Raw genomic sequence first — 26,259 nt, forward strand, 5'->3', positions numbered from 1 at the left:
GCGACTGGCTACCTTGGAACTCAACACACAACGCAAAACAAAATCATAGCAGTGTTGAAAAAGCAATTTGGAAAGTTACAAAACCACGAGTTAAAACTTCGAATACAAGTTACAGGCAAAATGTTAAGTTAGAGCTACGCTTACAGTAACTAACTGCTATGAAATCGATTAATCGGTAATTAATAATCACCTGACCAGCCAGCACCTTGACGGTGTTGCTACCCAAACTGGATTCTACGGCTTTGCAAACAGTTTCCGTGCCGAGGTCTCAAATGTGGCTGCTGTGAAATAAAGTGTTGAAGACGAACAAGCGTGTTTGTGAACCGCGAGCTTTATTACTATATCGATGTCATTTACAGCAGAACAGCACGTCTGTTTCGTGTGCAAAACCCCTGCACGAATCTATGTCAAATGACAGATCGTGTTTGTTCACACAATTTAAGTGCGACTGCATATTTGCATTATCGTGGCCACGCAATCGTACTCTCCACACTTTTTTTAAAAATACGGATTATTATTCAATGCAGTAAGGACTTCGCGTTTTTATATCAAAGCAACATCACGCAGTATACACGTACCAGAGTTGTTCTGTCAGTGATATCAATAATGCTTAATCAATAATCAATCAATAATCACTATGTGCTAAAGTTTATTCATTCATTGTACAAGCGCGGTGAATCAGAAAAACTTCGCAAGGCTGCACCACTCGATTGCTTTCATTATCACTGTATATTAATAATAATACTGAGGGGGCATCCTTGTAAGGACAGTGTTCCCGCTTTCGTAGCTTCATAAAAAAATGAGAGAGAGGGAGACATCGCATATCCGGTTATTAGCATGGAGTTTTGCCTTAGCCTACAGACTCCGCTGTTTTGTGAGAACATAACATAAGTTTCGAATTCATGAGACACAGCTTGTCGCCGGAATAACCAAATTCCATTTCTGCGCCCCAGACTCTTCCTTGCGCCGTGTGATTTGTATAATATAATTTGTATAAATACAATATGGGCATTAGATACGCTTGTGCTTACTAAATATATCACTCTTAAATGTGGCGCTCAACCAACAACCACCTCACAGGTACAGTCATTATTATACGCAATATGCAAATATATTACTATAAATAAATATAAACTGAATCTACACAACCAACATTGTAAAAGTGCAGGCCGCTAACCTCTGTGGTGCATTCCAGCTACTTGATATTCGTAAGTATAGTGTTCCCCGAAAATTGTGTGCACCAATGTGAACACCACTGGAAGAGGGGGGAAAAAATGAAGAAACGGCGATTCGATAAGCAATTTTTGATGTAGTGTTTACGGCGAGCTCGTTCGCGTATAGCAACGAATGGGCCGAATTCGCTCAAAACGAGCTGTCGTACGATGGTGTCGATCTTGGCGGAGCTCTGGCTGAAAGCCGCGAAAATAGTTTTCTCATACTAAATAAAAAATATCGAAAAATGCCCACCCCCCTCGCGCAAAATACAGCCTGAATAGTAGAAATAGAAAGTCTAAACTAGTCTGAATACAAGGAAGCTCGCGAACTCGTTGTTCGTTGGTTCATTCACAATTCATTGAGTGATAGCTAAAACCGCCACTTGATCCGAATATGTGACATCGACTATACAGTCGGCCGTGTGGGTCGAAACAGACACCGTTCTTCACGTCCTGAGATTCACGCGCTTGAAGCTTTTCACTGAAAAGACGGTTTTATGAGCATGTTTCCACATTGAGACGAAACACAAACAGTTAATTTATAAATAATATATAACCGCAGCAAGGCATCAAGGTCAAGAGGGAACACACTGATCACCTATCACAGTACATATAACTACAGCGTGTGCGATAAAATATAGAGTAGCGCAAGTCACTTCACTTGACCCTGACGGTGCCTGGGTAGCTGAAGTCGTACTGCTTGCTCTTCAGGAAGGCAATCTTGTCTTTGGGCTCCGGCTTCACTGTTGCCACGCCCGTCGAGTAAAAGTAAGGCAGAAGCTCAGCGGCGATATTGAGAGACACATCGTGGATGCTCGTGAGAGGTGGATAGACGCGCCCTTCCTCCAGGTTCTGTTCGTTGACGTACTCTGCCACAGTCTGAAGCACAATGTCGCAGGTTAACGCTCTTTCCGCAAAGGTACGCGAAAAGTGGTCTCTTTCAACACCCTGATATCTATTCGAGTGCTATACATCAACTGGTTTTGAGAAATCCATATTCCGGATATACTGGAAAAATTACCGTTCTTGAGATGAAACAGCTATATACGACACTGGATGTAAACTGGACATGGTAACGAAAGACTACAGACGTTACACATGATATATTTCAAAGCTTAACGGAAAAGCGTGCAAATGAAAACGTTTTACAAATATTATCACAAATCTGCCTAAATAGACTCGGTCCTATTGATGTTACCTATATATATTTGCCTCCCGTTTTAAGAACATGCTGGTGCAACTGCACAAGGTCGGCATCTTGTCAAGAGAAGGCCGTTGAGATACCAATTAGCGCATTCACGCTTCATACATTTTATCTTTAATCGCGAAAGCTCATTATGAACTAAATAGGCCCCGCTGGAGCACGTATTCTGTCTGCGAAACTACGTACTCGTGATCCTACGTACTCCTTGCTAAAATAACAACGTTCTCACAAGTCACGGGACATACCTTAGCGGCAATGTAAAAGACCTCGTCACTGATGGTACTTGCTCCACAGGCAAGAGCTCCTAGTGCGATTCCTGGGAAGATGTAGGCATTGTTGCCTTGGCCTGGATGGAAGGTCCTGCCCTTGTAGTTAAACGCTGGGAAGGGACTTCCGCTTGCAAATACGCACTTGCCCTGCGGTATGCAATGCGAAGCATTGTATATACGAAGAAGCAGAGTACTATACGTGCAAAAGCCACAAAACCGACTCACGTCAGTGTACGTGTATGCGTGTTCTGCAGTGCACTCTGCCTTGTGAGTTGGATTGCTGAGAGCGAATACCACAGGTCTTTCAGCGTTCTCACACATGCATTCTAGAATTTCTTTGTTGAAGGCATTGCTCTGGGCAGACGCTCCTGCAAGGTGGAAAGGACCGTTTAGGCGCATATAGGTGGAGGCATTAATTTTCACACGCACACTGAAAGAGAAGTGTAATACACCTTTCACAATAGCAGTCTTCAATAGACCCCTACCCGAGAAACGACGTTGGTAGACAGACTGAAACCGAAACAAATCGAAAGGGGAGGGCTGGGTTCCACGAATGGCTACTTTTTCGGACCGAACGTCGCGTCCCTTTCAGTTACAATCGTAATCCCCTCAAGACCGTGGCTTTCGGGCGCGCGACCTTGTTCACCCCTAGCTTGGAGACTCTACCAAATTCGTGGCGCTGTCGAACACTATGACGTCATTTGTTTACAAACAGGGAGATATATATTATGAATGAATCCTCCGGCTATAAAACATGCAGGTAGCGCCACTGAGCGTGAAACGTATAAACTATTCAGAGAGCACCGGATCCAATGCTCTCTGACTAGTTGACACGTTCCACGCTTGGTGGCGTTATACGCGCATTTCCAATGGCCGTTAGTTTCGATCATCATTGAAAACTAGACATGTGCGCTGCCGCCGGTAAGTTTCGGTACGCCGCCGTTTGCAAACCGCCGCGCCGAGGGCCTCTTCGTACCTGTTTTGGAACGCGGAAACGCGCGTTGCAACCCTCTCGCGAAGTCGGATTTGCTTTTGTCTGCTCGTAACGACACGGCAACTATTCAAATTTAAAGGCACGACCAGAGTTACCAGGTCAAAATCCTGAATAGTCGCAAACGGGCCATGTGGAAAGCAGCCAAAAGTAGCCAATTTCCCTTTTATATAGCCAACTCTGTAGTCAATGAAAGGCTCTTTAACTGACTCTTTAAAAGACTTTTAAAAGACTCTTGAAGGCTATTTAAGACTGCCCGTATGACGTGTTGGATAACGTTCGTAGAAGAAGCGAAGTACGACGCGTTCGAAAATGTTGTAGTAGCCTGATTGGACCATTGTTGACAGTAATTTGTTTTAGCGAAACTATATCTGTGTCAGTTTCAGTTTCAGTTTATTTATTTTTAGCAATGCACAATACACATATGATGCAATGATGCAATCATAGATGATTATGGCGTACAAGGGGACGATACAGAAGCACTTAACAAAAATGAATAGACATCTTCCTGTTTGTAAACAAATGACGTCATAGTGTTGGACAGCGCCACCAATTTGGTAGAGCTGAACTACGCTCGAAGCTAGAGGCGAACAAGGTCGCGCCCGAAAGCCACGGTCTTGAGGGGATTACGATGGTCCCCGAAAGGGACTCGACCTTCGGTCCCACTTTTCTTTCAATAGGATGCAGCGAAGAAGTTTCCATTCGTGGAACCCAGCCCTCCCCTTCCGATTTGCTTCGGTTTTAGTCTGTCTACCAACGTCATGCTGACGTTTCTCGGGTAGAGGTTTATTCTAACAACACTCCGTCAGCTCTCCCTTTGCGTTTGTGTTAGGTGGCTGTGTATAGTTCTCATGTACGCCGTGATCGTCTACGACCAAAACCAACTAGCTAGAATCCACGTTCTAACGCATCTGTGTCACGTGGTGTCGTGCGCTCCTATATAGCTATGGAAGGACGTACACAGTTGTTGGCCCTAAAAGGCCGTCACCACTTTATGGGGTGCTTATGAAGAGCCAATACATTAATTTGCGGCTACGTGCAGATACTACTGCTAATGCCAAAGAAAAACAGCGCGAACCATTCGTCTTGCGATGAATTACACGGATTTTGTATCTGTAGACTATATTGTCTACAGAGCCCGGCATTAATGATAACATTCGTGTGCGTTTCTACGCAGTTTACAAGTGACATCAGTATTCTTAGAAGGATCATGTTAAGTCAGTCCCTACAGGAAGTGGTCTTTACTGCGAAAGTTCTCGTTCGGCCACCACGGCTCGACAGTGGACACATGTGGGGCCCTCGGCACGGTCTTCCGCCCCCGTGGGTCAGTTTTTTTTTTTTTTTTTTTTTGCAGTAAAAGCCCCCCCCCCCCCCCCCCCATTAGTATTTTTCCTCCCAGCCAGGCTCTGAAACCATCCGGCTGGTACCACTCACACCTTGTGACAGCGATACTGGGATTACAAAGGGTTTCATACGCCGTTGTTGTCGCACACTGACTCACCAATTAGTATTGTAGGCTTCACAAACTTGACAATCTCAAGAAGGTTATGCATAAGCTTCGCGTCTTTCGCGAACTTTTCCTTGTGGCTCTGCGTGCTGTCGCCATTTGGCTCACGGCCCTAGATTGAATGCGACACTCATTGGAAGCAATACGCCATTGCAGGATATACTCCGTCCACTTGAAACACGCACCTTGACTATAAGTCCCCTAGAATCCAACATCCAGATCCTATTCCGTGCGTCTTCTTTGGTTACTCCTTCTTTCGTCATGGCCATGACCAGCAGCTCGGCAATACCGAGAGAAGCCTGCAAGTGTTCAAGCGAATCAAGTCATTCTGCAGGGTCCATCTCCCAGAGAAGCATGCAACTGCAGCACTCCCACTTCACATTCACAAGCTTCAGACGCGTGTACGTACTTCCCCAGCTCCCATGAACAGGAAGGTATTGGAAGACAAAGCCCGCTTCGTTATCCTCATACTAGCGAGGATTCCTGCCACAGCGACGGATGCAGTTCCTAGAGGTCATGGTACATTGTAAACATATAAAATGGTAAGAAACGGAAAGAAATGGGAGTGCTTTGTACCTTGGATGTCGTCGTTGAATGTGCAGTAGGAATTCTTGTACTTATCCAAAAGCTTGAAAGCATTTCTGTTGCCGAAATCTTCGAACTGAATGAGGCAGTTCTTTCCAAACCTGGAATTTAGGAACAGTGCTGCAACGCTACCGCTAACAACGCTAACGCCACATTGCTGAAACACGTGCACTTCCATGATGGGAGTATCACATAGTCAGACCAGGTACATTTTCACATCTAGGTGGCACTGAATGGTTAGATCTCTACGCCCCCAGCAACAATTAATGCTGACGGAATCAACTCGCGGCTGCTTTCCATTGGCCACAATCAGGCTGATCATTCATTAGAAAGCAAAACGCGATGGTGACAACCTTCACTGCATGCTATTGTACACAGGGCTACCGCTGCAGTATACCTCTTGACAACAGCTTGCATGAATTCATCGAGGAACTCGTCGTAGGGAGCACCTCGGACCCTCTTTTGTCTGAGCCCAATGTAGTACGGGTCTGCTAGAGCAACCTGAAATGAATTACTTCTTTGTAAAGAAACCTGTCGAATCATGCGGGGAGTACGACTTCGCACGCCAAATCTGAGGTGCAGGGATTTTTTTCGAAGTACCTCGTTTTGTGTGCCGAAGTCCAGAAGGACCGGGAGTGTTCGCTCTGGGGGAATTCCCGCAAGGGCCGTGTACAGCGCAAGTTTGCCAACAGGAATTCCCATTCCATTAGCTCCCAGGTCGCCCAAGCCCAGGATTCGTTCGCCGTCTGTCACCACAATAGCCTGTAGAGTATATAAAAAAAATAACGTTATTCGGAGCGAAGGCTACCTGCTGCAGCACGTTTCCTCCACAGGAAAGCTGAATTGGTCAATTTCGTTAGCTTCTTGTGATAGCGCAGAACACGTACGTCTACACCACGAGGAACCAAAGCAGGTACAGCTCTCTGCAACGTTAACCTTAACGCGGCGATGGCTGGCGGAGCAGTTGGAGAGCCACCCTATCGGCGCTGAGTAGAACGATAGGGAGAGGGTGTTGTGGGCTAGCCCACTCATGCTTGTGGGTGTTTATCGAGAAGCGGACGCTACGAATGCGCGGAGGAGGGCTATCGTGAGGAGGAGGAGGAGGAGGAGGAGGAGGCTTCTCGACAAACACCCCTAAGCACGAGTGGCATAGCCCTCAAAGCTCTCCCTATAGTTCCAATTAGCGATGATAGGGTGGCTCTGCAACTGCGACGCGTTCAAGTTAACGTTGCAGAGGGCTGTACATATGCAGAAACAGACTTGAAATCCATTGGTCTCACACAACGACTTTCTTTGTAATCGGTAATGAGCGAGTTAGACGTACGCGGGTGTGCTTTCACTCAAATAGTACTTACGAAATAAAACTTACATCGACTTCCTTCTCCGGCCAGTTGCCGAGGACATCGTAGATCTTCCCTTTATCCTTAAAGGTCAGGAAGAGACCCTTTGGTCGGCGGAAGATAAGGCTGTATTTTAGGCAGGCTTCGCCCACGACCGGAGTGTACACCAGCGGCATCAGGTCCTCGGTGTGTTCTCGAAGAACCCGAAAGAACAGCTTCTCGTTGTAGTCCTAAAACGAAAGCAACTCATTAGATATCACAACAGAGCTCACCGCGTCTGCTATGTGCTCGAAATGTCTGAAATAGGATACACGAAGCTCACATGTAGTTCTCTGAGGTAGAGGTATTTTGAGAGCCCAGATTCGTACAACTTGATGTTGTCGAGCACAGCCTGAATTTCGATGTCCACCGTGCGCACAGCGGGCGGCAGAAGACCGTTCATGGCCAGAGAGTCTCGGTCTTTTTGGGAAAAGGATAAGCCCTGCAAAGAAAAACGAAAAATGTACTTGGCCAATGCCATAAGGCGTATTCTCTTCTGGAAGGCAAGCTATATAGCTGGTGTGACTTGAAGAGCGCAATTGTCTGATGAAATGGGAAGATGACGTCCCGCTCTTTCTCTTCCTGGTTCATCATGTTTCCAGTTCCTCAGACTCGAGAATATATTGGCATCTTCAGATGTTATTCAAAGCAACTTCAACAGAGGATGGAGAAGGAACGAAGTCACTGAAAAGGTTAGCTAGCTGCAGGATTCGAACCCACATCTTCTGGATTACCGGTTCAGGGCTCCAGATCCAGAAGATGTGGGTTAGAGTAGTCCTGCAGCTGACAAACCTTTCCAGTGACTACCTTCCTTCTTTATTCGTTGTTCTTGGGCACTTGAGGCTTTGTGTGTGTTTGTCCCTTGTTCTGTGTTCCAGGCTCAGAACATCAATTTCCATCGTGTTCAACAGATGATTCGTGATTTGATTTCAGAGTCCAGAATATGAAATACGAAACGTGAACGTGTATCACATTACGTAAATTTTCCGCTTTGTACTTACTGTCAACACGTAATATTCCGGAAATTAAAGTCGTCACACTGACACATCCAGTATGGAAGAATATGCAATGCGGAGTCAGTTGCTCGTATCACGTCCTGTCTATTTCGTTTCCTCGTTCCGTATCCATGGTTGTTAGAGACGAAAGGGTGTTTTCGACTAGCTGATTAAATATTCAAAGATTGAATATTCAAGTAAACAGTTTCACCGCAAAATAAGTTGAGATGAAATACCAAATACAGTATTTTGCGTCTCTTGCACAAAGTTTCTGTGCCAATCCCGTTTCAATAATAACTTTAAAGAACGAGGTCAGATCGAACCGTCCCCTTCAATGGGGTGACCGTGGAAAAACCATTTCGCTTTTCTCCGTACGGCAAAGAAGGACGACCTGACCGCAACGAATATGGTATTGAGCATCCGACAGCGATCATACAGGACGAGCTCAGCTGGATGGGGAAGTACACTGATACCTATGGGCAGTCATTCAATGCGTTTCGAACATTACATATCTGCGAAAATATCTGTGTGAGGAGGAGAAATTACTTGTCGGTGCCCTTCAGGAAACTTCCGTAAAAGAAAAGAAGAAGAAGAAATGTGCAAGCAAAGGTCAGGAAAGAAAACTCAAGACGGTCTCATAAGTCGAGAACACGCACATAAGAATAACGCAGACATAGTAACCTTAAGTAACAGCTTTGTCGTTGTGCTTAGCCTAAGTTGCTCCATAAGGTGATTTTACCTGGGTCACTTAGGGTAAGGTGAACGTTAAGTTAAAAGACCTATTAAATAGATTAAATAAATACTTATACGACCCTAAAACGATATATTATAAAAATTATGGTGGAAATTACGTCGAATCTTTCCGCGAGTTAGTAAAAGTGAAATTGGGATTTCCTCAGCAATTCACTCATAAGGGCCTTCTTCAAAATGCTCCAGTTCAATTGCAAACTAGGCAAAAAAAAAACGTTACTTTGGTACATTGGTAACATGTGAACGTCTAGTAGGTCAACACATAGCGACTAAGTAATCAGGGCTTCTGTGTGTGTGTTTTTTTGTTTGTTTGTTTGTTGTTTTTCGCTGTTCACCACTACTGTTTCACAGCCATTTTCTCTGCTACATGCCCTAGAGACCACAAGCACCACAATAGGGTCTCTTCTTTCTCAGTAAACACGAAACCAGAAGGAAATGTACACATGCACGTCAAAGCGCGATGACCACTCTTGGCCCACCAGAGCATGACCGCCTCAGAGCGGGCTTTTCTACTTTTTTCCAACACACACACACAAAAAGAAGGAAAAAAAAGAAACAAAACACGGCAACAGTCGGAACCGGCCACCTTTCGTTTCACCCTTGAACGAGATATACCATTGCTTGTATTCTGGTGAACCACAGCGGAACGGTTTCTCTCACACGGGTGACTGACTGATTCAGTTCTCGTGTTGTGGTCTTGGAACATGTGTGTCACAAGAACCGCCCTACGCTTTGCGTTCGCATATGGCTGTCGTTTTTGTCAGCTTGTATAAGCCAGTCATTATCCTTTCAGGCAAGAGTCGCATGAGGTCCGGAAATGACTGACCTGTTACAGTCATTTCATAATGAATGAAGGGCTCCTTCGTCTAGCTGAATAATTTGCGGCCGTGCAGGTGCACCTTCTTTAAGCATACTGGACCGACTTTTTATAGCCTGTGTGAAGTCGCTTTTTTTGACGTTTTTTATGTTAGGAAAAACTGCATCAAATGGGACAAATATCGTGAGGATCTACTGCGTCATGCAACGCATGAAAAGTCCCAAGAAAATTTATTCGTTCCTTTTCGTTTCATTATACAAATATGGAAAACTGTCTATTCCACTACTTCACATAACACAGAACTAGGCGAAGAACGAACGGCACCCTTTTTCTGCACAGGACGAACTTTCACACTAGAACTTTATTAGCTAAACAGACTAAGGATTTATGATATTTACGATACAAGAAAGGTGTACCCATGGCCATGCTATAATTATACTTCTTTCCCTCATACACACCTACAGCGCAGATATGACAGATCGTTAGTAGACCGCTGGTAACGTCAGCGTAAGAGTGCATATACGGGAACCAGTTGCAGCACGTGCGGCTCAGAATCATATTCGTTGGTTGGCTCCGGTAGACACAGTACCTCGAGGGCCACGATGTCAACGGATTACTAAAACTCTCCAAGCCGCTATGCAATGCATATATTACTTGCCCCACGGTCTTACCACATTTGTTCACATAATATGCTATGTCCATACAGCAGCTAATGAGCGTATGTCACAGCTCTACGAGACAAACAACTGAGCTCTGGTCCGTCTCTAGCTGCACTCTGAAGTTTGATGCCAAACCTGATCCACGCCAGCAAGCGCTTCCATTTCTAGAATAGGACTGGACGACATGTGCATCTCTAAGGCACATCCTATACGAAGTACGCTGTAAATCGGGTATAACGCTGAGGAAAATTTTATGTCCCACCTAACGAATTATCTTCATCGGACACGTCTGGACAGCATCTAACAAACGTACCTTCTCAGGTGCCAAACTGAGACTTGTCCGAGCACTGTCGTGCGCAAAATCAGGCCGTTGTACTAGTCCCGGCTCATTGATGCGTCAGGGGCAGTCCCAACATTTCCGCCAAATATGAAACACTTTCACACCTGATCACGTCTCCCACGCAAAAAATTAAAAAAAAAGTAAAGAGAAAGAAAGAAAGAAGCTTCGAAGCAACGACCCGCTTCTAAAGGCCAACGTGTGAACTTGATCTGAAACGATGCGCCCTGAAGACAAGGAACGTTCCCATGAAGAGCTTCCGGCAAGATGCGCATCGTCTAATGCTGCGTCATTATTCCGCAATTCACGCAACGGTGTATCTAACTGCATGAACTCATGCAATCGCGTGGTCGTCCAAGTGAAGCAGAGCAGCTCGCCGAGTGTGTAGGCGTGCACAAGAGCTGCTAGTACCATGGTGTCTCGTTGTGTGTGTGTACAGTGGAATCTGACGCTGCATGTGCATTTCACGGAAGCTCATGCATAATGAAAACAATCGGGTAACCGTCTAGTCCTTCGGTCCCTGTCACGGTGGCTGTGCGCATTGATGGAGGCACTCACATAGGAAATATGGAGTGTTGCCATAGTTGCGCAAAGTGCCCCCAAACGGCTCCTACGGGAATACCATGACTAGCAGCCTTTCCCCTCTTTTTAACATGCGTGTCTTTTCAGCCAACTGCAATCTTGTACCTGCATCACATTATTCCTTATAATTATTCTGTCAAACTGTCAATTAATAACGTTCATTCGTTCTAAATTACGGTTCCAATTATACTCTGTCTCATGGCATTGTTAGACATTTGGAAACTGAATGTGAAAACTCATGCGTTAGATATTGGAAAACTGTGTGTGAATGTGAACTCAATGTGAATGTGCGCTGTGATATCCCAGCGCCACAGAGTCTTGAACAAGAAGAGAGACGGTGGTTTACATTTGAACAAAAACTGCTATAAGATTTTCGAAAGCTGAAAAATCCAGCAATCCGCTGAACGTAGATTGAAGCAGAGGCATCGAACATAGAATATTCCTTCTACTGGGCCCGGGAGATCAACAGTCTCTGCTCGAAACACCAGGGGCTCCCGACCTGGTGTTTCCGCTTCAGTGCCACAAGCTCTTCTGTTTCTGTGTGATATCCTGCTGGCGGCTGCAAAATGACGGAAGAAACCACTGGCCTATGCGGAAGTATATCTCATGGAAGAGTATCCCAAGGGAGTGTTCCCCCGCGCAACTGGTGAAGGAGGCATCAATGAAGTTATGGTTATGTGTGCTGGCAGTGGCGCGTGCCAATCGTATGGCTAACCGAAAAGTGTCCTTACAATGTACCGTGAAAGACTCGTCTAATATCCTGGTGGGCTCACAAGAAGCCTTTCCGCGACCTGATGTGTAGAAGCCAAACCACTACGCCAAACCGCAGAAACCATGTCCGCTACGAACTGTACACTGCTGAGCCTGGAGTCGTCAGAGGCGCTTTTTGTCCGAGTGATTCCAATTTGCCGAAGGCAACGCTGGAAGAGGACCGTGCATGACCTTTATTGGCCTCACCGTGCGGGTTAGGGACTAGGTGGTCGTGCACCATTACAAGTAAACGGGCAGCTCATTGCTACTGAAACAAATTTTTTATTGGTAACTCTTCGCCGAAGTGGAAAGAAAGTGAACAGATTCAAAAGTATGCAACGTCTTGGGCAAACAAAGAAAGAGAACTAATTTGTCTTATGCTCCACAGAAACGACCACCAGCCCCACCCTTCTTGACCAAGGTCAAAGTTCTACTCGCTGGTATGACGAAACAATCCAGCGGTAATATCAAATAGGAATTCTCCGGGCTCGACAGATTTGACCAGTGTCTTCGTTTCTCACGTCTTGTACGTACATTCTTACTTGTGGTACTCCTGCCAGATATATATGAGTTCCGCTTCCACGCCTTGTTCTATACGATCCAAGAACAAGGTTCCCTGAGCCAGGCATGGCCTTTCTCTCTCCCTGCAGTGCGTTATAGTTAAGGGAAACGCCTACACCGCAGAGCTGGAAAAATTAGTACTTCTATTTGTATTGCACTGTCGTTACTCACTATACAGTTTCGTAAAGTTATGCATTACATTGCTCACTAGTCATGCCCAGTAATGAGTTACTAACGCCATTATTTTGATCAAATAATGACATTAGTGTAGCATTACATTTGTCCGGTTTAACACAGTCCTAACAGTCTGACGCAGCGTGCAGGAGGAGTTGGGGAAGACTCTACTCGGGCTCTGTCCTCCTCCTTGGTGACCCAGTAGGTGACAAAGGGAGCTGGGAAAAACCAAGCTTGGGGTTTTCCTTACCTGTACCTGACACAATTCGTAAATGCTGGCTTTGGACAATTCCTGAATTTTCAACCCAAGTAATGAGTAATGTTATTACGAGTTACCCGGCCAAAACGTAATAGTATTACTCTACTCACTACTCTTCCACAAAATGTAATGCATTACCCAGACCAGATGTAATGCACTGTGTCACTGTGCACTGTGATGTGTCACTTTATAATTTATACGATCATCATCTGCAAGTTACAATACAGATAAGCGAGCAAAAGGAACAAAGTTTCGAAGTCACACACACACACACGTGTCAAGTAGTCTACCGAGCAGCGCGACTTTGAAGACCTCCACATTCTCCTTTCACAAAACTCCCAACCTCCAAAAAGGATCTCTCGACAAAATCAGAAGGCTGTTAAAAGACCACTCACCCTGCAGATCTTGGGATCTCTCAGGTAGTCCATCCTGCGCGCGAACCTTGGACAGCCCACGATAGAACTGGGTGTGCTGGCCCTGGAACAATGTTCGCAGCATTGAGGTTTGTTGATGGTCAATCCCATGGTCTACGCGCGTCGCTCTAGGGGGAGCTATACAGAAACGGGCAATGGATCTATGTATCCACCAGGGCGAGTGTCTGGGGCGAAGAAGGAGCGTCGACTGGCGCAAGGCCATCCGGAAGCCGCTGCCCTCAGCTGTCTCCCTTGAGCGCCGCCGCCGCTCCGCTTTTTCTCCTCCACGCTTCCCTTGCGCCATTTAATACAGACGCCGCCGACTTGTGTGACCCGCCAGCGAGCGTTACTAGATCCGATAAGGTGTATTACCGATTTGCTTGTTCGTTTCAATTGGAACGCTCAAGCAGACGAAGGTCAGACGATCGAAAACAAGGCCAGCGCGCAAGAAATTGTTTGTACACAAAAAGATTGCGGTTAAATTGCTTTTAAAGACACCTCGAAAACGTGCCTCTGAGCCATCACGAAGTGTGAGAAGCGACGCGGCTTTTCTCTAGAAGTTTCCGAACATACCACTCGATTTTTTGCTCCTTGTCTCAGGTTCTTCGTCGTTTTACAATGTACCATCTCGCCAGATCCCTATAGCCCTTTTACGGATACCTGAATTGTGATTTTTCATTTATCCAGCCACGCTATTAATCTACAGTACAGGTCGCCCTTGTTGCATATAAAGTCTGCGCTTATTGAGCACTGGAGGTCGTCGAGACTTCCTCAGACGGTAGACATCGCGCACACGGGCGTCAAGCTGGTAATTTATGTAATATCTACGAGGTTCTAGCGTAACGTGCTCTGATCTCATCTACGACTTCCACATAATATACGTAGAACTGATTTTCTGCGCCCCGATAATTTGGCTGTCGGTCATCAGGCGATTCTCGAACTCCGCTCGTGAAACTTGCAGACGCGTCATCCTACTGTGCAGCCCCCACTGTATGATGCAATTCCGCCGATTGTTGCAAATCAGAAGAGGATCGCTCAATTCGTACCGAGGTAGCACAGCGGTGTTGTTGCCGTGAAACGCACTTCGTGTATCGAGGAATCGCATTCATACGGCATGCACGAATACCTTTTCAGCGAACATGAAAGATGTAACACTTTCGTAGCGTATGCGTTGTGATACATTGAGGTAGCTGATGGTCTTCACCGAAACCCACAATGGAGGTATCATTTTGATGACTAACGAGGAAGTACAGAATCTTGTTTCAACAAGCAAATATTACTGAACAAGAAATTGTTTCATAATATTTTTCAGCCCCACTTTCAATTTAATTCTCTCTTTCTCTCCCTTCTTTTTCCTATCATATTTGATATCTCATTTTTGAGTATGTATATCACGCTATAATTTCATCGTTCTAGTGGGATCGTCGCAATCGAAGAAAACAACAATCAGAGTGCTCTTACTACTATGACTTCCAGCGACATCATCGTAGAGTCATGCACATAGGAAAGTACGTTTTACGTCGCCACGTGCACGGAGATTATGTTGCACTTTACATCAACATTAAGGTGAAGAGATAAGCACACGGGAAAGGAAATATATGGAAAGGAAACGTAAAAACGCTCGTCTTTTTGTGCAGGAGTCGCTACGTCGAAGACGCTCGAATTTCGTCAGCAAATTTAAACTTTAATTTTAATTTGTAACCATTCTGATGCTGAAACACAAAAGCAGACGACCAGTCTCAATGTGCGCAAGAGCACCGAAACATTGCCGCTGTGTAGCTGTTTCGACGACTGCGATATTTGAGTCTTTCAATGCATGCACCTTTCCATATCGCTTTCAGCGTACTGCTGTTATTGTTGCGCTAGCATACGCGCACGCTGCCGGCATCGTAATGATCTTGTATCACCTAGAGTGTACGCCTGCCCGCAAATCGCGAACGATCGCCTTTATCCTCTCCTTGATCCACCCTTTCTTCACATTGCGTGGTGACTGGACAGGCGGGGCTGCTGGCCTACATTGGCGCGTGGAACGTTACCGGCTCTTGGACCTCACATAATTTTCGCTGGAAGTTGGTCCCTCGCATTAGCCTATAAGTGGTATGGCTCACACAAAACTCGCTTGCTAAACCACATTACAAACGGAACAATCGGACCTTGAAAGAAACCGACAGTAACTGCCCTCTCATGGAGAGCAGTGAGCGTCCTTCGGGGTGAAGTCTGCCCACGTCGTACATCCGCTTGCTCATCCAGCACGTATGGATTGGAATTGCCGTACAACTCCACCTGATGTCCTGATGCAACGCTGTTACTCCTATACATTCAGCATTGCTACAGTGAAAACTGACACAACTTGGCCAGGCTGACTTATAGCATAACACAGCTGGGAAGGACGCCGTTGACCTACCTTTCTTGTCGCGCTCTTGTCAGGACACAATTTCTATGTAAAAAATTTGTCACTCTGTTGATTTTAGCCCTGGCCGCTGTTGGGCCCGCGCCCCTGACTTCAATCAACAGCGCGCGCCCCTTTTGACCATAACTTCGTCATCAGCACATCATCGTACCCGCTTCTTCTTCTTCCCATGAAGAACGGCCATTAGCCACAAGGCCGCTTCCTCTTCTTTGAACACTTTTGATGGTAACGCGTTGAGGAAGGATCAGTAATAACTTTTTCCTCTCTCTCTCTCTCTTTCTTTCTTTTTTTTTTTTTTTTTTTTTTTGCCTGTATTCCCACACACAGGCATTCAAGGGATGTGGGTACTGTACTTCCTTGCCGAAATGTGATGTCAAGTGTTAACTAATTAGCTATTGAGTTACCCTGAAACTAATGAATTAACGAATAAGTTAACATCGTATGAAACTTGTAAGTGGACTGTAGCGGGGTAGTTGGTACACATTCATCATGGATGTATGCAGCACAGAGACGAAGACAGAATTGTTCGAACAAAAATAGCAGCCGTACTGTCTTATTAATTGATCTAACAATTCTGTCTTCGTCTCTGTGCTGCATACATCCATGATGAAACTAAGTTTTCAAGCGGTGTCCCGCAAGGTTGTGCTGAAGGCTGAGAGGTGGAGGGTTCGAATCGTATCACCTGCTGTGCTGTCTGAGGTTTTCCCAGGACTTTCCCGAAGACTTTCCAGACACATGTCGGCACGCAGTTCCCCCTGAAGTGAAGTCGGCCCAGGATGCATACTAACTTCCCTGTCTCCCACTCCTTCCCGCTGTCCTCCCTCCATCTCTTCGCATCTACACGCCGCTAACAGCCATCCAGTCGAAAAGCACAACAGAAATTCCTGTCGTTACAACAGAAGTTTTTGTCGTTACGACACAGCCCTCTGTAGTAACAACAGAGTGACCTGTCGTACGACAGACAGCTTTGTCGTGACGACAAAACTTTCCGCATTTTTGACGAACAGTTTTGTCGTTACGACAAAACTTTCTGTACTTGTCTCCGACAGCCTTTTCGTCACTACAACATCTTTTGTTGCAGCGGCAGGATCTCCTGTCGTACTACAAAACTTTCTGTAGTTGTGACAAACAAGCGTGTCGTCAATTCCAAATTGTTGTTGCAGGGACAGGCCCTCCTGCCCCTACTACAAACTTTTTGTTGTACGACAGGAAGTCCTGTCGTTGGGACAAAACGTTTTGTAGTATACGACAGGAGGGCCTGTCGTACTACAAAACTTTTTGTAGTTGTGGCAAACTGCCTTGTCGCCAATTCCAAAATTGTTGTTGCAAGGACAGGACCTCCTGCCCCTACTACAAACTTTTTTGTTGTACGACAGGAGGTCCTGTCGCTGTGACAAAAAGCGCGCCAAACCGTGCTAGCGCCCCGAAGCTTCGTGGCGATGACACGAAATAAAGAAAGTTTTCAAGCAAAATATATGGAATTCCCTGTAGACGTCAATCGCCGTTGTGCTTGTCATCTAGAAAACACCTTCATTCGTATACTTTAATCGCTTTATCTGTATCTTTTTATATGCACCTTCTTATCGCCACCTGTATCTTCAAAACCCCTGAAGCGGCATTCGCGTAGGTCTGCTCTAAATTCAAAGGAGAGGGAGTACAGACGTAACCGCTTTGACGCAGAGCTGTTAGGCGAATACAAATTATGGCGCGCGTGTTACGGTACCAGGTAATATACACTATAGTACAACAGTGACGTCATGATGCTGTTTTGGGATCTCAGGGAGTCTCCTTCTCCGCCATGAATATTTAGCAAGAGAGATGATGTTCCAAGAATGACGCAACAACCTAGCTGTATGGACGGAGACATCGTTGCTCATCGAATTTTCCGAAAAGGCCGGACCACACCACGTATAGTGTCAATGTGAAGATTGGAAGGTTTTGGATACGTAAGAAATCTTCCAGACGTGAACACAAAGAAGTCATGCACATGTTTATAAATAGATCTGCGGATGCCTCCTGTGCATGGAAATGTAGCTCTCCACATTTTTCTTTTGCGCATTGTGTAGATCCCAACAAGACATCTCCATGGTCCAAGCTATTTTAATTAATTAGTTTGATGTTTAGGAACAACAAAATTTATAAATATTCCGATCTCATTCGTAACTTGAGGCAAAACAGAAGTAATGTGATTTATCAGAAAGTCTGCACTGCAGCGGGTGAACGTTTCCCTAGCATACACGGATACTTGCGGTACGTCACATACTTTCTGGACACTCAAACCCGGTCAAACTAACATATTAGCAGTCGAAAAAGTGAAAGCCGCACTTACGAAAAACCGCTGTGGCTTCGAAGAATCTGCGAAATTTTAAACCGTGGTTGTAATCGTTGACACTGACACGATCAAGTTTCGAGTCAAGCTTCGAGGTCCAACTAACGTTCCAAGGTGCTAACACACTCAGATATGGTCCCACAGCGTTTGACGGGAAATACAGCCGGGATTCCTCGAGGCATTGGGAGGGGGAAATTGTTCGTCAGGAAACGTTTGTCTCGACGTCACATGTTTCACTTTCAAGACGTGACGTAGTCATAATGGATTTGAAGGAAGCCACTACAGGAAGAACAGAGCTGCACCTTTCAATGCCAACGACGGAGGGAAGAGCTCTTCGTATCCTGGATCCTGCGCCGCTCACGGCACGTGCAGCGGACGATAAATATGGACAAATATATCGATTCTAAACATGGGAGAGAAGTGTACGTGTATACGCCGCGCGGAGGCCAGTGAAACGCCAATGAAAGGTCACGAAGTTCATGTAGCCACGGACAGCCAACACAGCTGCTGCAAAAGCATTTTGTCAACGCACGAATGCTCACCAATAATATCTATGTGATGACAGTTAAAAAAAGACATAAGACGGATCAGGAAGAGGAACGAACTTGGGCAGCATGTCTAATTTGAACGAAGGATAAATTTTTAACAAAACCGACAATCCGAAGGTCGGCTTTAGATCGGCTGCAGTTTGGAAGCGTCCTTCATAAAGCAGCAGCTGAATTCAATGGCAAACCAGCATATGTGCTATACGAAGTAAGCAGAATCACTGCACACGTTCCACATGTTTAAGCCTCTGTCTGTCTGTGTGCGTGAACAGTGACAGTTTTATTTTTTGGACTACAATGCAAGAAGTGCTACAGTAGCATAATTTCCGACTTACGCAAATCATTTAACCCGGAACCGGATTCTCCATTTGTGGGCAGAAGCAAGTTTCTACTCTTCAACCGCTAGTTCCTTTTGTCTCTCAAAGCAATAATCGCATTGTTTCAACAAGCACCCAAGGATACAAAAACCGGTGTGCTTCTTGTCAAGAACAGGATATACGGGAATATTTCTGTCAGATAATTTAGTTACGTCATACCTTCCCGCGCGTAACTGCTACGTCTTCTGTTATGTATGACGATTTATGTTTCGGTTTCGGTTACGTTTCGAGTCTAGTTGTTAGATTTACACGTCAGCAGAATCGATCATTTCTGCTTCCCGCTGAATTTCGTTCCTTCGGTAGCCTTTTGCGATCATATAGCGTTATACCCTACAATTTTTACAGTATACTGACTGTAATATTCTTACTAAAGTTACATTGTGGGCAAAAACGTTGCATTTCATATGACGTATAACACACTGAACCTTACGCGGTCACCGCCTCCGTTACAGTCTACTCAATATTTCTCTACAATGTTTTATATTAAATTACCATTTTCATCGATTCACTTCACGATACTGCCGATTGCAACGCATTTTCTGAGATGGGAAAGGACTTTTTATTTATCTCTCTCTCTCTCTCTCTCTCTCTTTGAGGCACGGTGGCACACAACCGAAAAAGAAGAAGAGCTAAGTGGGTGAACCCAATATGACAACAATCGGTAAGTCGACTCTCTGAGCACACATAATGCTGCCGCAAAGCCAGTCACATATCAGTGTTTAAGCCGTATTGTGGCATCGAGCCGGCGTGGGTAACCCCTGTCGCAAAATTGAGGATCGGGTGTGAATGGTCACGACAATTCCTACCCAACTCGAGCTAATCAAGCTACGTGGCAGATAAACACATGCGCGTATAGGAACATTGGTTTGGACAATTTACCTATATTCGCCTCGAGCGATTTCCTGTGGGCACTGGAGACGACAGATTGGTCACGCAGTCCAGTGATTTATTCAGAGCACCCCCCCCCTAACACCCCCCGCCCCAAAAAATCTGAAGGAGTCCCCCTTAAACTTTTGTGAGATCGCACAATATTTCGTCAAAAGCATGTAAATACACCCCCTTGCGGAGCCCCCCCCCCCCCCCCCAGGACGAAATTCTGAGTAAACCACTGATGCCGTTTTACAAGCCACAGAGTGAGAATGTTTCTAAGTTGCTCTAATGCACTCGAAGGGCTCGTTCAAATCAAAACATCCCGTGATATCTTCCGATGCTTTGTAAGTGACCATGGCTCTTTGCTTGCTTCTCTGACAGTGATGAGCAAGCGTATACAACGAGGGGAGCCAAGTCCTGCAGATCACATAAACAAAAGTGCGGAAACCGACACTGAAGATTTTTATTTAGGTTTAATTGATACAAGCTAAATCTTGCGTGAATTAAAAAATGTATCACAATGTAAACAAGCTTGTAAGCAAGCAATGTGATCAATCTTGTATCAATTAAACCTGAACAAAAATCTTCGGTGTGGGTTTCTGCACTTTCGTGTATGGGAGTGATGAGCAAAGAAGCCCCATCTTCACGCCCGCGGAATACACGCTTTTCGTACTTTAATTCTGATTGAGTACTTTTATACGCTGATAAACATACATGCAGACTACCAACTGGATCAGGTTGTGTAAGCCCACCTAGAATCACAGAGAACAGGAACAATGATCATTTATAATACCACTAATTTATGTATGAGTGTTGGTGTCAGTAAGTGTGGCACGAATATTGCAAGGTAATCCCATCAAAGTGAAATACATCGTTACAAAGGTGGACATTTAGTAGGACTAAACTTTTTGAACAATTCCAGGAGATGTCAGTTAGGAAGAGCCACCACGATCATCCCTTGCTTACAACGTCCAAATAACCACCACCTCTATTCGGGCAATTGTTGGTCCAATGTCGGCGGCCAACGGACCAGCTACTAGCAGCGGAAGTCGACGAAGCGTGAGAGAAGCAGTCAAGAAGCGCTTCATGTCCGCGCGTCCAGTGCTGACGATCATCAACTGGTACAACCAGTTCTGGGGGGACTCGGATGATGACGAAGCTGAATGTCCGCACCTTATGGACAGCGACGAAGGCTTCGTCAACTGGTTCTGCTTGCCGTTCGCGAATGACCCTCGACGAACCAGGCTAGTACAACAAGCAACTCAGCAGCACGCTTTCGTTTTCAACAACGCACTCAGCGTCGCACAGGAATGAACAATACGTTGCCAACGACGAGGCGACGTTGCCAATATGAGCAATATTAAAAAGTCTCTTGGAAGTTGTTCTCTTGGAAGACGTGTTAGCGAGATGTGCGTTCACGTTCTTTTTTTTTTTCTTGTTTATTATGATTATAACCACCCTATAGGGGGCAGCTAGAAGGACAAAATTTCGATATTTAAAAGCTGATGCAACTTATCTATCGTATGAGACTAGTCCCGAGCGTGACCCTTGCGATGCCGAAGGTTTCGTAGATGTTACATAAAGCGGCGTGGTGTCCAGAACTGATCAAGGACGTAATTTCCATTTAGTGTACAAAGCTTCATGGGACTACGCGAAGCAGCGAGACACTACTCCGAGAAGCTTTCAAAACATGATTGCAACAACGTTATCTCAAGCTTTTTCTTTCATCTTTTCTTTCCTATGCAACGAATCAGCGGGCCACACAATGAATATTGAGAACAGTGCCCGCCAGAAACGGCTCAGAACGGAAAAGCAGCTGACGCTGCAGGTCCTGCGTTTCAAAATTTAACCACGCGGAGGCGCCACATTCCACAGCAATTTCAAAATGGCTTCGTTTTTGTGTGGTACTGGCTGCCATAGTGCTGGCATACTTTGGTAACGTATTTTATGTTGTGACTTACGGAGTTGCGATGGAAGACAGAGAGAGAAAGAAAAGGGACAAGCTGCCGCATCGCAGGCGTCACTCGCGTTCGCTTTCCCCAGACTGGAGATCCAGACCGATCAAGGTGAGAACGTCATGGTGTACTAAACCCTTGGGGAAACTGCTTGCTTCGTAACGATGCATGTCCAGTAACTTTTCCTCGAAACTGGCTTTCTGAGGAAGGAGCGTTGCTGACAACAGCATTTCATGAGAACTCTCGTGGGCTACAAGTAACGAGTTGCCGAGAGCTGCGTACATATAAATAACGTGAATTGCGTAACGTATTTAGAACATCCGAAGCTATCTACTGTGGAATACGAAGAGGGTGCCTCACCTGCTTTGACTGCTGCTGCGCACGGCTTTTACACGTACAATATTTTCAGAAACTCAAGGCACCGCAAACAGTGTATATATCCCAGAGTTTCCCCCGGTAATTCTCACACGTTGTTGTGCTGCCGTGCTTTTAACTCTATACCTATTCTATGACTTCCAGAGGTGGCAGAATTCTCAGTAAACACAACGGGCTTCACAATGGGCGCCTAAATGTCGACATGGCATCTCTCATTTGCAATATCAGGTTGAGAAGCTGAGCTCTGAAGAAAGATCCGTTTCAAAGAGAGATCTTGAACGGCAGAAGCGAAGAGAAAATGCTGGTACCCATCGAGAGAGTCATCATCGACGGCGAAGCAAGTCCCCTGATAGGTCCAGCCACCACTGGCACAACCGGGATAACAGGCACAAACAAAGGTGCACTTGACAAAAATCTTTTTATGGGACAGGGTGTTCCTCCATCTTTATAACAGGCTTTGCCAAAGGAAAAATGTAAGCCCATTCAGCATAAAATACTGATCCTTGTTTTTCCATACTACTTTTCACCTTGCCAATAATGCTAACTGTAAGTACGAGGGCTGCCCATAAAATTTGGGTAAGTTTAACACACAATCAAGATACATGCTTTTCCGCACAAAAGTTACCTAGGTACTGAGGTAACTTTTGGGTGTAATTATGCTTGGTCCACAAGTTTGTCCCCCCCTGTCAGCTGAAACTGGCCTTGCATAAAGTCGTCCACTAGTGGACTGCTGTAGCCCCACTCTGGCAGGTTCAAAGGATGGCACCACGTTTTCACATGGATAAAAATGTGACTGCAAACACAGGCTGAACACAATCATGTACCATTATACTGTAAAAGTATCTAGGATGTATTTCAGTTTATCAGAGTTACTAAGAGAAACCTATGTGCATGCGTACGCTAGGCATAGGTACGATGACACAGCTCCCGAGGGAACAAGACACAGAGAGCGAACTGAGAGGCACCGAAGGAGTGCTTCGGAACAAAGGGAGGGTGAAAGACAGTGGGGAAAGAAAGAAACCAACAAAGAAGAAGAGAACAAGGTACGTTCCCTTGGCCTTGCATGATGCGATCGAACATCACCTAACGTCGTCGTACTTCTTCGCAGCCAAAAGCCAAGCCAGACTTTGGACTTTCAGGCAAGCTGGCTGAAGACACCAATATCTTCAATGGAGTTGTGATTAAATACAATGAGCCACCTGAGGCACGCAAAGCTAAGCGTAGGTGGAGGCTCTACCCATTTAAGGGCGACAAGTCACTCCCAATCATTCCCCTTCACAGGCAGAGTGCTTATCTCCTCGGAAGGTTTGTCCACAATTTTTATACTCGGCGAGCAGAAACTAAGCGGTTGCTTTCACTTTCTTATATTTTGCAGGTCTCGTTTGATAGCGGATATCCCTATAGACCACCCGTCGTGTTCCAAACAGCACGCCGTACTCCAGTTTCGCTTGGTAGAATACAAGCGTGATGACGGCACGACAGGGCGTAGGGTGCGACCCTACATCATTGACCTTGAATCTGCAAATGGGACTTTTGTTAACAACAAGCAGATCGATCCTCGCTGCTACGTTGAGCTCTTGGAGAGGGACGTCATCAAGTTTGGATTCAGTTCCAGGGAATATGTCATTCTACATGAAGAGTCGAAAGGGGAGGAAGCAGATGACGATGTGGCAGGTGAAGAGACTGCACCGGAGACTGCAGCAGAGACTGCACCAACTGCGACAGAGACTGCACCATAAAAATATGTGTGTGTGTGGACAATACCACTGTAGTTCACTAGTATGAGAACGCCGAGGTCTGGGGCTGCTCCTGCCCATGTTTGGATGGTCTCTATGTGTGACACACCTTTGGAAACAAACAGTTATGTGTGCTATACCTTCTCAAGTGCAGCATTTAAAAACAACAGTGGTCTGGAAAGATTACAGTACTGTACAGGCATGATGCAGCAGAAGCATTGCAGAAGCTTTTTTTTTTTTAACGAAGGCTCCACAAATTAAAATAAGCACCAAATGTGCCTGAATGATTAGAGGTTCTACAGAATGAAAAAAAGAGAAAAAGTTTTCAGATCTTTTTTTTTTTTTTTTTCAGAAGCATGTTTATTGCAAGTTTGCATAATGCATCTACAGCCACAGTTCTTAAAATTAGGGAACTCATAGACCTTAAGCAAGGGGATCTGTGTGACATCAAATAACACACACACTGCATAGGCCATTTCTGCTGTTCCTATGCAATCTTGTGCCCGTAACGTGGCATCCCTTGTGCTAAATGCCACCTTGTAAATGTGCAGCCACAGCAAGATTTCCAAACAGCAGCCCCTGTGCCATTGTGTTATAAGTGTCGCAAACATGTTGGAAATAAAAACCATTTTGTCATCAAATTTTTCCAGACACAAGCACTTACTGTGTTCCCAACATGATTATGATCAGGGCCGGCGTCTACAGGGGGCAATTGACCCCCCAAGCAAGCCTAGTGGGGTGCCAAAAGGACACCTTTCAGGGAGCAAGGATATGAGGGGGGGGGGGGTGCAAATTTCCAACTTGTTCCCCCCGGAGGCAAAAAGTAAGACTGCGGTCCTGCTTCTAATTGCGATCTGACATGTTCGGGTTAAACGCCTTGCCCAGATTTAGGAGGGAGAAATCAGGTGCTATTTTTAAGTCTGCAATTAAAGGTGAAATCGGGCGCTATTGATACGTTCAGGTATTATCGGACAATTTGTTTTTTCGGTCCAACAAGTGGCTCAGGGTTGTTGCATGTATAGTCAAACATGCATTCTTTGCAAGGTACAGGTCACATAAGGTGACAACATCAAATATTTGCACAGTTTATTCTTACACTAAAATAATGTTTACATCAGACATTCATTGAGACTGCTACTATAAAGTAATGAGATTTGAATTTGGGAAGAGGGTCGAAATTGGTGAGGAACTGATTGGGGGCGGGAGTAAATCTTGCGGAATCGGGTTCAACACACACAAAAAATCAGACCCCCAACTTATAATCAGTAATTTACCCAGGCACCCCAACTGAAATGTTTGGTGACCCCTCCCACTACCTTGCTTTCTTGGGCACCCCCTAGCCCTTCTATTATTTTGGCTTTGGACACATTTTGGCAACAATACATAAACATATATAACGTAACTGCAATAATGACCACCCCAACCCCCTGTGCTTGCGATTCTGGATAAACCACAGCTCATACGTCTAGCACAACACCGTCCTATGCTCACATGCAGCCTAAAACCACTCAATGCGGTTACACTACATAAGGAAAATGTATAATGGTACAATTGCAGAGCATCTAGGCCTTCTGGACACGGCTTAAAAGCAAGCAGCCATCCCAAGACGCTCCCCTACTCGCGAGGTTGAATAGGTCATATGACGCAGACAGCGCGATAAGGAATCCAAACCAGTTGCGCGGAGCGCTGCAAAGAATAGGAAGATGCTCCCGCCTGCATCAGATGTGCTATAGTGCGCGGAGAGATGCTCATAATACCTCCGCATTAGATTATAGTCGTATGCCGTGTCTAGATCAATTGAATTGCAAATTGTGCTGTGCGAGGTACAGCGAAATGGTGGCATGGCCTACCTGTGTAGCACGCCAGAAAATCCATGTTGAAGGAAACGTAGCCACATATTTCAAACTTCCTGGGATAAGACCACCAGAACAAAGTAGACGGTATCTCGAAACACCAGTTGCGACAGTCTGTTAGTCAGTACATGAGAGGTATTCAGTGTTTTTCACTACCAGAGCAGGAACCGCGTTACGCAGTTCCCCGATTTGTTCGTAGATGGCGAGACCGGTAGGCCATGCATGGCCCATGGCCCTGGCGCTTGGCGCGCTTGGTGCGTGACCGAATATTTTTGTGTTGGATGTCTCGTCCCAGGGGAAGGGGCGGCTCTTATTTCAGCTGCTGTTACAACGGGAACTGCAAATAGGTGTCGTCTGAAAAAA

The 26,259-nt window shown here is 45.6% G+C and overlaps 2 protein-coding genes and 1 long non-coding RNA gene across 5 annotated transcripts; 2 read left to right on the plus strand and 1 right to left on the minus strand.

The window, feature by feature from the left end:
* Positions 1 to 311: 311 nt before the first annotated feature.
* Positions 312 to 26,090, minus strand: LOC135401159 (NADP-dependent malic enzyme-like). 3 transcript variants are annotated; one of them, XM_064633392.1, is made up of 13 exons: positions 25,894 to 26,090; positions 13,429 to 13,510; positions 7,433 to 7,591; positions 7,140 to 7,340; positions 6,371 to 6,532; positions 6,168 to 6,271; positions 5,762 to 5,871; positions 5,595 to 5,692; positions 5,371 to 5,484; positions 5,180 to 5,297; positions 2,913 to 3,055; positions 2,664 to 2,834; positions 312 to 2,093 (listed from the first exon to the last, which is right to left on the minus strand). In XM_064633392.1, exons 1-13 carry the CDS (start codon positions 25,938 to 25,940, stop codon positions 1,872 to 1,874), a joined length of 1,731 nt encoding a protein of 576 aa, XP_064489462.1. In that variant the 5' UTR covers positions 25,941 to 26,090; the 3' UTR covers positions 312 to 1,871. The 3 variants fall into 3 exon arrangements, with proteins under 3 accessions (XP_064489462.1, XP_064489464.1, XP_064489463.1); XM_064633394.1 differs by lacking the exon at positions 25,894 to 26,090 and adding an exon at positions 18,186 to 18,328; XM_064633393.1 differs by lacking the exon at positions 25,894 to 26,090 and adding an exon at positions 15,851 to 16,017.
* LOC135399908 (uncharacterized) lies at positions 19,701 to 21,370 on the plus strand. Its single transcript, XR_010424447.1, has 2 exons — positions 19,701 to 19,768; positions 20,900 to 21,370. It is a non-coding gene; the product is annotated as an uncharacterized LOC135399908 (long non-coding RNA).
* LOC135401163 (smad nuclear interacting protein 1-like) lies at positions 21,833 to 24,694 on the plus strand. Its single transcript, XM_064633402.1, has 5 exons — positions 21,833 to 22,043; positions 22,536 to 22,705; positions 23,212 to 23,350; positions 23,416 to 23,612; positions 23,683 to 24,694. The coding sequence occupies exons 1-5, from the start codon at positions 21,948 to 21,950 to the stop codon at positions 24,044 to 24,046; spliced, it is 966 nt and encodes a 321-aa protein (XP_064489472.1). The 5' UTR covers positions 21,833 to 21,947; the 3' UTR covers positions 24,047 to 24,694.
* Positions 26,091 to 26,259: the final 169 nt, after the last annotated feature.

Source organism: Ornithodoros turicata, chromosome 7 (genome assembly GCF_037126465.1).
Source record: "Ornithodoros turicata isolate Travis chromosome 7, ASM3712646v1, whole genome shotgun sequence".
Lineage (NCBI taxonomy): Eukaryota > Metazoa > Arthropoda > Arachnida > Ixodida > Argasidae > Ornithodoros > Ornithodoros turicata.